This window comes from Ochotona princeps, chromosome 11, assembly GCF_030435755.1.
Source record: "Ochotona princeps isolate mOchPri1 chromosome 11, mOchPri1.hap1, whole genome shotgun sequence".
NCBI lineage: Eukaryota > Metazoa > Chordata > Mammalia > Lagomorpha > Ochotonidae > Ochotona > Ochotona princeps.
Window position 1 is genome coordinate 26,163,873 of NC_080842.1, and position 13,596 is coordinate 26,177,468.

Sequence of the window (13,596 nt, forward strand, 5' to 3'; positions counted from 1 at the left end):
GCACGACATATTTCATAAACATTTGTCAAAACAATTAATGTTAACTACAATGCAATTATCCATATTCAATTTGATGACTCAACTGGAAGATTACTTTTTTCCTAATAAGATTTTTCCAAATGACAATAGTGCATTAGTGTTGATTACTTGTTTGGGGATGCTAATTAATTACATAGGGTAAATTTAGCTCTGCTAATACCCTCAGGAGGAAAAAAAATGGATACATGACTTTTTGTCTCAAGTGAAGAGAAATCTGCAGGCTTGTCTACTTTTTCTGTTCTCTTTCTAATTCCTCCCACAAGAGTGTTCAATAATACAAAATAAACAATAAAACTCAAGTACTCTTGGCTGACACTATAGATAAAAAGGTAAGAGTTCTTTGGACCCTTGTTCTTAGGTCAAGAGTGAAAGAAGAGACAGAAAGATTTTGATTGTTGACAACTAACAGTGAGGACCTCCTGCTAGCTCTTCCTCGGGGCAGTATTGGCTTAGATCATACATCTAATGGTAAGAAACAGTGACTTATTCATTGGGAGACATTGCACCATCCAGCAGCCAATTTAAATGCTGGAGTTACGCAGATGTTCTAAAAGGCAGAACACTGCAAGAACAAATTCAAGGGGATCTAGAGTCCTCTATTTGCAGGGTTTTCTATGATTATCTGCCTTCCATGAACCTACTAGAAGCTTAGGGTAGTGGAGAAATAAAGAATAACAGGAGGATATGGAAAACCTTGCTGCAAAGTCCCTATTAATAAAGACCAATATGATTCTTGGCTTGTGCAAATTCATAACATTACAGTGACACTGACTGTTGAGTTCAATGTGAAGAAATGTTTAGTACCAGGTGAAATATCATGTACAGGTAAATAGTTAATAGTGGACCAGTTCAAAGTAGATTTTACTTATTTACACTTCAGTATGAACTGTGAGCTGGCTTATGCTAAGTGCCATAAATGAAGCGACTCACTGAAACACTCCACATATGCAGAAAGACCAGTGTAGTTGTTGAAATCCCTGGAAGACCGAGAGAAGCCTGGGGGGCAGTCATAGAGAAATGGAGACGAAAATTGTTTTGTACAGACCCGTATTGCTAGTGCTGGAATTATCACTACGTAATAGAAATTTCGGAGGTGGAGTGCTCGCTTTGGCAGCACATATACTAAAAACTGGAACGAAATGTCAGAGGTGGAAATTTCAGTTCCATGAAACGATGAATTTCCTAAAAGCATTGCCTAAACATGAATGGACGCTGGAAATATTTCTGGAGGGAACGTCATAGCGCAAGGGAACGTCCCATCTCCCACACAGTTCAAGAAACTACACATTCTTAACAAATGGTCATCTGACTTGTGCTAAAGTATTACAGTTCAGAGCCCACTGATTTTTTGACATAAGGAACAAAGCATAGGCTAAAGTATGGGAATGTCAAGCAAGTAGAAGCTAAACATGTGCATTGGCTCAAGGAATATGTGACTGAGAATCATACTTATCATATTTATACTTTTTGTCATATTTTTGCTAATATGTAGGAAAGTTTTTTTTTAATAATAGTAAGTAAAAAGTTTGTTCAATTCTCATCTCTTGTAGAGAAAAAATGCGTTAAGTATGGGAAAGTTTACTAACCCAACAAACTGAAAGTTACCATCAATAGACAACTGTTCTTCAGACAAAATACAGAATAAATAACTATAGCATGCAAATCTCTCCTAATGAAAAAGGATTAGCTTGTGAAAGTGTAGGAGTTACGAATTCTGTCTTTTTGACTACTGTATAAGATACAGTTTTTGTGCTGGTACAATGATCTGAAGACCACACACGTTAGAGACTTACCTGCTTTCCAGTGGTACATTACTGCCAAGGACCCAGCTGTCCTGCAGCTGGACGGACTCGGGTGTGGTTTGCAGCTCGGCGGGCAAAGCAGCCGGCGGGGCCGGACTCTGGTTCCTTCTATTGGTCAGGGAGTTTCTATTGAGAGAAGTGATGGATGGATGATGCTGTGCAGAGTGCTGCTTGTGGGAAGGTGGCAAAGGCTGCAGGGTAGACTGGCCTTGGTTGTTTGCAGGTTGCTCTGAAAAAAAAAAAGAAAGAAAACTCATTATATATAGTTACGTATATATACATATCTACTTACACTACCAATTTCTTGGGGATCGGCTGTATATGAATTAAAAATTACATATAGACTCATAACCTAATAAATTTGCATATAATTCTATTAAGTGGGTATTCAGTGACATTCTCTAAAAGCAAGTTTACCCTTGATACACAAAGTTCTAATTAATATACAACAGATGGCAAAATTGCTTTTGGCTTTAATTTGTTTCAGTTTTTTTTTTTCATCTGGTTTTATTAACACCTACAGAAAACAGCATCTGACAGCTCCCCTTTAGATTTCAGCCTTTTTTTTTTAACAAACCAACCCTGAAATTAAATGGGTAATTTCAGTAGAACACAAAGGTTTTGGAAATGCATATAATCCCTATAATTATTTAATGGAGTTTTTTAAAGCTTTATTTAACTGCAATAAATTATTACAAGCTAGTTGCTAAACAGCATTAGACTACTCTAGTTTAGTGCATTTCAAATAAGGCAGATCCGCACTATGATCTACTAATAGACGCTAAGTATTCTTTAGCAGAAGGTCACTCTGTGAAGCAGATGTTGTTTCATGGATACTTAACAGACTGAATCACATCTGATTACAACGTCAGAAGACTCATATACTTAATGAGCGTTACATCCATTAGAACACACACAGAACAGATTTTCCAATTTCACAGTAAGCAGTATATAACTACATTTTGGAGGAAATCATAGGTGACCAGAGAAACTCACACCACTGTGTCAGTGGCACAAATACTTAGCTCTAAACTGGAATCATTCAGGATGCAACACCTCCAAATCTGATCACAGTACTTCGCTGTAAATATGGGAAATTCCCTAAGGCTAGTAAGTCATATCTTAAAGCCTCCAAATTAATGCAGCATCTGAGATAGACTTTTCAATCTATTGCCTAGATTTGGACATGCTAAAATTTACAAATACTAAATTTCATCAGAGAGATGATTCCTCCATTAAATGCTAAATGTGTTATGGTCACAGACACACAAGCTGTAGATTTTTGACTGGATGTAGTTCAAAACGAAATATAATTTTAAAGTGATGCATTAAATCATGCTATTAATATAAATGTATGTATTAAAAGAGAATAGGAAACACAGGGTCTATCTTTCATGTACAATGTGAGCTCCAGTGGTGATTATTAGCCAAATAACACAGTCTAAAACTATAATTCTGGTTGCAAAAAATGAACACACAATATGTAATAGTTTGAATATATATTATCAAACTTCTTTACAGGGTATGATGATAAAAATAACCCTTCCCATGTCACGTAACATCAGTATTTGTTGCATGTTTCCAGCAGTTTGTAATAGTCATATCATCTACCAACTAATAATTTCTCTCTTGAAGGAAGGAACAGAGATATAAAATATAAAATATAAAAGTGGAGTTACTTTCTTATTCAGCCTGTCTTCTTGAAGTTCCCCATGCCAGAATCTGCAGAAATCCCCCTTAGTTCACTGGTTTGTTCGTGATAAATTATGAATGCCTAAGTCTCGGTTACAGTGAGATAAGCTTTTGAGGAAATGGCAGTTTTGATACAGACATACGAAGGATCTCATCTTAAAACTGTACCTGTGAAATTCATGAAATCTATTCTCTTTATATAAAAATTTTTTTAAAACAAAATGCATATAAAAAAACTACACATGGATTCATGAATTTTTTTTTAATTAAAATGGATTCTATTTTCTGAGAGCTTTTTGAAGTCACCTCACACAGCTGTAATTATGTTACGAAAAGGACACTGACAGTACCACACTTAGGATGGATTTTTAGTCAGGTATCATGTAACTAATTGGTGTTGTACTCTTCAGCATCCATGCCTATGAGTAGAAGCTCTACGGATGTCTTTCCAGATATTGCTGAGAGTGACACAGAGAAAGCTGCAGTTACAACAGCCTCTATTAGGTCATAGTCAGTGGAACAGAAGCAGCAAAAATATGATAAAATTAAAGAAAAACTAAAATAGAAACCTTAAGGGAAAGCCAAATTTAAGGTTAGTAAACACAATGCATATTGTATAATTTCACATTTCTATTTTCCATCCACTTGCTTACTCCCAAATTGCTCACAACATCTAGGGTTGGGCCAGGACAAAGTCAGGAGCTAGGAACTCAGTTGGGTCGCCTACATGGGTGACAGGTTCCAAGTAAGTGAGCCGTCCTCTGTTGTCTCCCAGAATGTGCACTGGCAGGAGGCTGTGACTCAGTGCCAGTCCAGGAGTCCAGCCCAGGCATGCTGTTACAGGATGTGGGTGTCTCAGGCAGCATCTTCGCAATTATGCCAACTGCCCACCCCACTTTTCTACACATACAGAGAGGAATATAAATCTGGCTGGGTTTTCCAGTTTGCATTACAAATAGAACATGAGCCATTCCATGATCAGGGGTATTTTTAAAATCAGAGATTTTGCTGAAGCAAACTGGAACGATTACTGCTACAGAGAATCTTCTTGTGAGGAGCAACTGAATAAAAAAGGAAATTTTTATGACCAAGATTCCAAATGGACACCAGGAAATAGAGAATAGGTTATAGACTTGAAGACTATACATGTTTAAGAATGTAAAACAGGTGGGCAGGGAGTTAGAAAAGATGACTACAACTGTCTGTAGTCTTGTTTTAAGCTAATCAACTAAGACAAACTTTGCACAGGTGTGAGGAAAAGTTTTGGATACAACGATTTTGAGTGACAGAGTAAGACCTTATATAAAAGTTTCCAGGTTTAGTGCTCCTGAACATGATGTCTTTTTCCACAAAACTCCAGAGCTTCCTGGTACCTATGAAATATAAAATGAACTCTAAAGGTAAATAATATAGCTGGTCAGCTCAAACATATGCTACTGCAAACTATCTCCCATGCATCCACTTCATAGACTGTCTTTGTCAAGCATATTATAGCCTGGATAATCCATCTACATGTATACTTTGTAGCTTCTACTTGGAAATAATTTCCCTCTGTCTTTCTATATCCAAATCCTATCACTTGCAGCTTTAGTATATATGACATCCCTTCTGTTTTCTACAGGTGGAAATCATTTTTGGAGGCTGGCGCAGTGTAGGCTAATCCTCTACCTGTGGGGCTGTCATCCCATATGGGTGCTGGTCGTGTCCTGACTGCTCCACTTCTGACCCAGCTCCCAGCTTGTAGTCTGGGACAGCAACAGAGGGTGCCCAAGACCCTGGCCATTGTGGCCATTTGGGGAGTGAGCTCATGGGCGGAAACACTCTTTTTCTGTGTCTCTCCCTCTCCTTTCAAATAAAAATAAGTAAATCTCTTTAAGAATCATTTTTATCTTTGTGTCTTCTCAGAGCATCTTCTCTGTTCTGCTTTTCTGGCTCATTCACATTCCCTTGTTACTACATATAGTTAGTTTTGTAGTCATATGTCTGCCATTAAGATTTCATGGGTAGGACCAACATCCAATTTACTTTTCAGTACTTAAAGACCATACAAGAATAGATGGTCAAGAAATTCTTCTGAATGAGTAAAGATTTGTGAATAATTCAATGAGAGCATGTTGAAAAGGCATAAATTGCAGTCTGCCCACATTGGCTTTGATCACAAGATAATCTGCAGGCATCTCTCATTTCACCAAGAAGGCAGAAACAGCTGTAATTTCTTTGAATGTGTCAGTATCTGCACTGATCTTGACGGTTCTCCAAAGACTGCTAAACTGCACTGATTGACAGGTGTCATTTCTACAATCATGGCCCATTCGAGGCGTTATCTCATTTAGGCATGGTGCCATGTCAACTATCCCAGATATTTGTTTTTAGGGAAATTCCTTCGGAACAGTAGCAAATGTCCTAATATTTTAAACTTATCTTTTCTAAATACTCATTTCTGTTTAACTTGAAAAGTAGAAAGAAAGAGACAATATGCACATCTTCCATCTTCATGTCCACTCCTAAATGACCGTAACAGCCAGGACCAGATTAGGACGAAAACAGGAGCTGGGAACTATATCTATGTGGCATGGACTCAATTACTTCAGGTATACCTGCTACCTCTTGGGATGCATTAACAGGAAGCTCCATGGAAGTAAAGGAGTGGAGATTCAATCTGGGAATATGAGATAAAGGCAACTCACATGGGGTCTTAGCTTGCTGTGTCACGAGGCCTGCCCCTAAGTTTCTCATTTTAAGGTATGCAAATAATAAAGTATCAACATATAAGACACAAATCAGTATATAAAAATATTGCAGTATTTTTGACCAAACCCATTTTTTTTTTGGTAAACTGAAGATCATAATGAGAAATGCTCCTAACTAAATATTTTGGAAAAGGTGTATATTATCTTTTCCAAAAACCATTTGCTACTTTCCTGAAAAATCAAATTCTTAGTGCCATGCTTGCCAGAAATTATCATCCACCCTTAGTGTCTTCACTCAGTTCAGTTTCCAGTTGCTGTTGTTGACACAGTTTTATTGAAAGCCTTATAACTGCTTGTTTATTTTGAAAAGCTGAGCAAAATTTAGAGCAAGTATTTCTGTCAACTCACACCGCATGTTGTATTAATTACGGAGATCAGACAAAAGTTTGGTAATTCGGCTCCATCCTTTGCCATCAAAGATCTTAGTTCTTCAACAGTGCCACTGGGTTGTCAGCTCTCAAGGTAAATCCATTAGCACAAGTTAATAACTTGCATGATGGGATATATTGAATAAGGTGTTTGGTCCATTAGACCATGAAAGTGCTAGCAATGACATAAGCTATTGGATAAGAGGGCAGATTCCACCTTAAGCAGCTTAGAGATTCCCAGTTCCAAGCAAAAGTAAGGCAAATAAACTGAGCCCTGCACAGGGATCAACAGACACTTCTGACAACTTTTCTTGGTTGGCAGCTCTGCTGTATGACTCAGTGCACTGAGAGGTGCCACAGTGACAAATGGCAACAAATACGGGATATTTATTTTTGCATGGGTATTTTATGGAATAAGCTACTGAGTTGTTCTGAGCCTCATTTATTCTACAGTGCTTATTTAAGGATTCTAAAAGACACCGTGCCTCACCTAACAGTCAGAGCGAAACAGCAATAGTTATTTGAGTAGTGGAGAAAAACTCCCTCCAGGGTAGAACATCATGAGGAAAAACAAAGTAATTGAAGAGGCCTCTTCACAACTAACACCATCATCACACAGTCAGATGTGCTGAAAAGAAGTTTTGCACTTGCTTTTAAGCAAGAAATTGACAATTACAACAAGGTAGGTTTTTGGTGCAGTGGTGAAATCACTGCCTAGAATTCTCACATCTTGTATTGGAGTGCCAGTTCCCTGCTAGCATGCATTGTGGTAGGCAGTAGGAGAAAATTTAGGAAACTGAATCTGTGGCACCCATGGGGAGACCCAGATGCATTATGAGCTTGGGCCTAGCTCTGTGTCAGCTGTTGGGACATTTGGGAATTGGGCCACATCATGGAGGCTCTCTGCATTTCTTTCTCTGACTTTCAAATGAAAACAAAAAAAAGTAGATTTGCAAACAGATTCACAGGAATCAAGAATAAATGAACCTCTTGCCAGTTCCCACAAAAGGACCTGATTTCATTCATAGTCATGAAGTTAGGCTGAGTGACTTTTTCCCATCTTGCGTGACCACAGAATGTCAAGGCAAAAAAAAGAACATCTGGTGTTTGAACATATCTGGGTTTATTTGCCTATTTGCATTTTGCCTTTTTAATTAAAAGCTACTACACTGGCAGCTCCCAGACTGCTGTGTACAATTCAGTTCCAGCTCCTCCACAGCACACAGCCTTGGACTTTGGCCTTTGGGGAGCAGGGTGGAAATGGACTTTCAAACAAGAAAGCTGGGGAGAGAAAATAGCACCTGCTGGGAGAGAAAAACACCTTTGAGTGTCTGTATGTGCGGATGTGTGCATGTGCTCAGTTCATGTGGGAGGAAGTGAAAGCTGAGTGTGAGATGAGAGGAGAGGAGGAGCATGGGGCTGGCACTGGCTTTGAGCAGGTGTGCACAGTTGGAGAGGGTGTCCCCACGCTGACCCACCTGCTGTGTGCCAACCACTTCCTTCACTGCTCTGTCCCTCTCTTTCTTTCTGAGATTTCAGCTGTGGATTGGCTGTCAAGGCTCCTAGGAAAGAAAAACCCCAGTATTGAAGGGAGACAGAATCTAGAAGCTGGTGGCTATGCTATCTTGGAAAAACTACAGTTTGAGCAAAGCCTGCTGACAAATACAAATGCAGGGATGTAAGCAAGAGAGGGGGAACAAATGGAAGGACAGAAAAATAAATATTTTAATCTTCTGAAACTGCTAAAGAATCCTGAGAAACACTTGACGCAAGACACCTACTTGGCAATCATCTGCACTGCCCAGTGGCTCTTGGATGCTAATGACAGCAAGCAGAAAAATAAAATAAGCTCTGGTCTTGGCCTTCTAAGAGTCTGCAATATAATACACAGACAGTGGTAAGCTACACAAACTGCTAGGAGGAGCCAAGCGTAGTTACTAGTGCTTAGCAAGAAGGAAGACAGGAATCCTGACTTCTATTCCGTCTCCCTCCACTTTCTGGGTGGGTCTTCACCTACTGCTCATTACCTTTAACCAAACTTAAATATTCTTCAGAATTGGCCTCTTTTCTTCTTATTCTTTCAAACTGACCTTTTTCTTGAAGCAAGTTATCAAAGCAAAGTTACAGGAATACTTCAAAATACCCAAGGGGAAAAAACATAATTAAAAGATATGTTTATTTTGGTGCCAAATTTTTTTGGAATCTAGGCACAGATATTTTTAAAAATATGCATTTCGTACAAGCTTTTTGAAGAATCCTTCATGTAACTGTTTTGTTTTTCTATATCTTGTTTCCATATCATTTTAAACTATAGTGGCCAGAACTCTGAGCTTGTCTTCCTTTCAACTGTACAAGAACCAAATCACCACCAGCTTTTTGATTTTCAAACTCTCAATCTAATTCATAGTTTAACTTAACTTTTTTTAATCTTGGTTTTGTATCAACTAATGCTATGACCTTATGGAAACTGTTTTCCTTTGATTTTCTAATGACAACTTAAGCAATAACATTCCTCTCTTCTGGGAAGGTAATCAGGGGCTATGAGGAATGGGGTATTAACAAATTTAAAAATTTTCAATATACTCTTCCCAGAAAATCACAATATATTACTTACCTATGAAGAAAAAATTACACAGTAAGAATTTTTCATATAAATGGGGATATAGATGTTTATAGGCAAATTATAAACCCAAAGGAGATCATAGAGTATTAAAGCAAAAACAGCAGGATACTTTTTGCTCCTTTTCTTTTTCATCGCACTCTCTCAGATAGTATATTAGTAAAACAACCATCTAAAACAGCAGTATGGTAACTAGCACAGAAAGACTTCACTCTGAAAATCACTTTCACAGTACCCTGGTCCTTTGGACCATTATTTCATCTAGGATTCTCACACAAGCCAAGTGTTCAAAGAGGAACTGCCAATTTTACTTCTTTATATTTCTTTTAAAGAATATTTACAGAGTTACAGAGAGATAGGAAGAAAGAAAGAAATATTCCATATGCTGGTTCATGTACCAAATGGTCACAACAACCAGGGTTGGGGATGGCCAAAGCCAGGATTTTATTTCTTCTTTAAGCTTCCCACTTAGGCAGTAGGGGCTCCATCTTGCTATGCTTTCCTCAGGCCATTAACAGGGAGCATGATTAGAAGTGGAGCAGCTGGGACACAAAGCAGTGCCAATACAGGATTCTGGTGTCACATGCTCTCAACTGTCCACTTAAACACATCTTTTAGCCCTAGCTTAAAACATAGAAACATGTAACAATCTTGATGAAGACAAATTATCCATCAGTTACCTATAAATCACGTGAAAACTACAAATTTTTAAAAAAGATTTTATTTATTTTTATTGGATGGGTAGATCCACAGAGAGAAAGATCCTCCACCTGCCAGTTCACCCCCTAGTAGCTGCAATGGATGGAACTGAGCCAATCTGAAGCCAGGACCCTGGAGCTTCTTTAGGGTCTCCCACATAAGATGTTAGGGTCCAGGTACGATGGTACAATTGGCTGATCTTCCCCTTGCAAGTGCCAGGACCCTATATGGGTGCCATTTCATGTGCCGGATGCTCCACTTCTCATCCTGCTCTCTGCTTATAGCCTGGGAGAGCAGTGGAGAATGGCAAAACCTTGGGACCCTGTAGATCCTGGCAGACCTGAAAGAAACTCCTGGCTTCTAGGTTTGCAACAACTCAACTCCAGCTGTTGCGGCCATGTGGGGAGTGAACCAGTAGATGGAAGATCTTTCTGTCTCTTTTCTCTGTAAAATCTGCCTTTCCAATGAAAATAAATCTTTAAAAAATAACATTATATAAGTAAACAACATTGTTTAATCACCATCAGACAACTGAGTGTAAGTCTATTTATATAAAACAGTTGGTTGTGAAAAACATCAAAATATGAGGTAAAAGGCGATCACATGCTAAGGATATCACGTCAATGGGCAAGGATTAACTAATTCAGTGTGCTTATAAGGTTGGTGATCATTTGATCTCATTTCTTTTAGGATCATTCTTTGAAAATTAGAATATAGCATGAGTTTTTAAATCTCTGCATTCTGTTTTTGCTTTATAAATTAACCATTTCTTCTATTTCAGGCAGTATAGCAACATATTCCTTGCCAAATCCCCTGCTATAACAACCAGAACTGTGGGTAAAATTCTACGATATGGCTACTGTCCAGGTTCCAGCCAGCTGGAGAACTATCAGTGGACAAAACATACAATAGTTTCAGTACAGCACTGGAACAGACATTCCAGGCTACTACAACTAAACTGGGAAGAAAGGATGAGCCAAACAAAGAGCGGAGAGAAAAATGTTCAGAACATATGTGCTCACACCATAGTCACCCTGGGGAGGTGGCCACTGTAAGCTTCTGAAGCACAGGGAGATGTGACGAAGTGCCTCAATTGTATTGGACACCTCTTCATAAAGCTGGGACCCAGGGAAAAAAAACTGTAACCAGTCAAAGAGTAGACTTCAAGCTTCTCATTGCAAAGACATCAATAGGGAATCTTGCTGGGTTGTCTTACGTGATGTATGGGGAAGAAAAAAAAACTCTTGAAATTTTAACTGTAAACCTGCACGTCCCTGGGGTATGAAGCTGAAACTTTTACTGTCAACAGAGTTCTGGAACCCTAAAACAAAAAAAATTAACATTCAAAGTATTCCTGACCAGCAATGTTCCTGCCTGGGGCGCCCGGCTGAACACATTCAGAATCTTTTTGAAAGCATATGCTTTCAGTCCAAGCCACCAAGGAATTCCACAGATAAAGCCCTGCTTTCAGTGAGTGAAATCTAAAAATTGCAAAATTGGAGAGGAAATAATTTGCCTTGAGCTAAAGAGTACGGACAAAACAAATGGGAAGAATTTATAACCAACAGACAAAACTGTTCAATTGCTGCTTGCAGTGCTGGCATTTGTTTTCAAAGTGTGAGTTTGAGTCCTAGCTTCTTCATTTTCGATCCAGCTTCCTGCTAACGCACCTGGGAAAGCAGTGGAAGATGGCCCTAGTGCTTAGATGCCTATCATACATGACTTTGGTCTGACCTTGCCTTCATTGTAGTGGCCATTTGGGAAGTAAATTGGAAGGCAAAAGAGTTCTCTTTCTCCCTCCGTCTCTTTAACTCTGTCTTTCTAATTCATTAATTAATGTTCAAAGATGTAAAAGACATTAGGAATTTGGGACTATGAAAAAAGAGGCAGTTTCAAAAAGGACAAAAGTAGAATGTCTATTTCAAGTTTAAAATCTCATTAGACAGTTTAAAAAAAAAAACATTGAGAGGGCCCAGTGTGGTGGCCTAGTGGCTAAATTCTTGCCTTGCAACTGCAATGTACCCATATGGGTGCTGGTTCACGTCCTGGCTGCTCCACTTCCTTTCCAGCTCCCTGCTTGTGGCCTAGGAAGGTAGTAGAGGATGACCCAAAGCTTTGGGACCCTGCACCCACATGGGAGACCTGGAAGAATCTCCTGGCTCCTGGCTTTGGATCAGCTCAACTCCAACCATTGTGACCACATGGGGAGTGAACCAGCAGACAGATGATTTGTTTCTCCTTCTCTATGTAAATCTGCATATCCAATGAAAAATGAATAAGTGTTTGAAAAATCATAGAGGGAGACTGGCACTATGGCTTGGCCAGTGACACTGCTACCGGAAATCAAGGCATCCACTAAGGGTGCTAGTTTGAGTCCCCACCTGCTTTACTTACAATCCAGCTCCTTGCCGATAACCTTGGAAAGGTGGCAGATGATGGTTTAAGTGCCACCCAGAGGGTAGAACTGGATGAAGCTTCTGGCTCCCAGCTTTGGGCTGGCCAACTCCTGGCTTCTGTAACCATCTGGGAAGTTAGCCAGTCTGTCTGTCTGTCACTCTCTCTGGCTTTTTCAAATCAATGAACACAAAAGCAAAACCTAAACCATAGGAAGCACCAGTGAACTGGAAAACAGAGCCAAGAAAATCACTTTGACAGCACTAGAAGGTAAGAGTGCTCAAATATGTAGGGGTAGTTCAAGGGCGAGTGAGGGATCAACACAGCAAGAAAGAGTTCCAGAAGGCAGGAATAGAACTTCAGAGCCACTTATACAGCATTCTCCAGTGCCTCTAGCACCATGTTTATGGCTGACCAATTTCACAGAACACGTTTGTCTATACATATAAAGTTGTCTCTGTTATACTGTTTTTGTTTCTGGATAGCAGCATTTTTGTGTCATCTTTTATATAAAAGGCCATTTCTCTCACAAGATGTCTTCAAGAAGTTCATGGAAACTGCATATTATAAAAATACACAGGCTTTTCAAAGTTTCGTCCTGCTATATAAACTTTTCTTTCAATTCCCTTTTTCCATAAACTTGTTGGAGTACCCACTTTTGGCTGCAGTCTCAAAGTACGCAGTTAATTTCAATGTCAAACCCCAGAAACTGTTTTAGTGGGTGGAAATGAGAGTCAAAGGCTGTCGGGGTAGTTCTTTGGTCATGTAATTGACACTACCGGTGCTACATACTATTCTTTGAAATCTAATTTTTGCAGAATAATTTTTTAACAGAAACACATATAAAAACAAATCTTCTATACACACACACACACAAGAAAAAACTGGATGAAAATACCTGTAAAATGTCTCAGAGAACAAACAAGAAGATAGAAGCCGTCCCAGTTTTGACAATAAATAATTACTGGCATATAATCAATAAAACACTCTTCTCTCCTTATTACTAATGACTAGACTTTCGTGCAATTAAATTTTATAGGCCTTTAAATGGAGTATAAGATATGATATAAATATTGCAATATAGATAAGGACAGCAGGTGGGAAGGCAATTAACAGATACATTTCTACATGACATGTGGCTTCTAAAGAAAATGTAAAGTAAATCAAACACTGGCAACATTGTAGACTATTTTTCAAAAAAAATGCCAATCATCCCCCAAAACGTCTGGTAT

General features: G+C 38.9%; 1 protein-coding gene across 13 annotated transcripts in view; it reads right to left on the minus strand.

Annotated features, from left to right (window-relative positions):
- The window catches only part of TENM3 (teneurin transmembrane protein 3), a 614,727-nt gene that overhangs the window by 179,532 nt on the left and 421,599 nt on the right, over positions 1-13,596 (minus strand). For 7 of the 13 annotated variants that reach the window (XM_058669959.1, XM_058669958.1, XM_058669960.1 and 4 more), the window contains 2 exons: positions 1,833-2,070; positions 970-1,035 (listed from right to left, as the gene is read on the minus strand). In XM_058669959.1, the coding sequence (XP_058525942.1) occupies positions 970-1,035; positions 1,833-2,070 (304 nt within the window). The remainder of the gene's footprint in view (positions 1-969; positions 1,036-1,832; positions 2,071-13,596) is intronic. The other 6 variants (XM_058669964.1, XM_058669965.1, XM_058669968.1 and 3 more) reach the window with 1 other exon arrangement.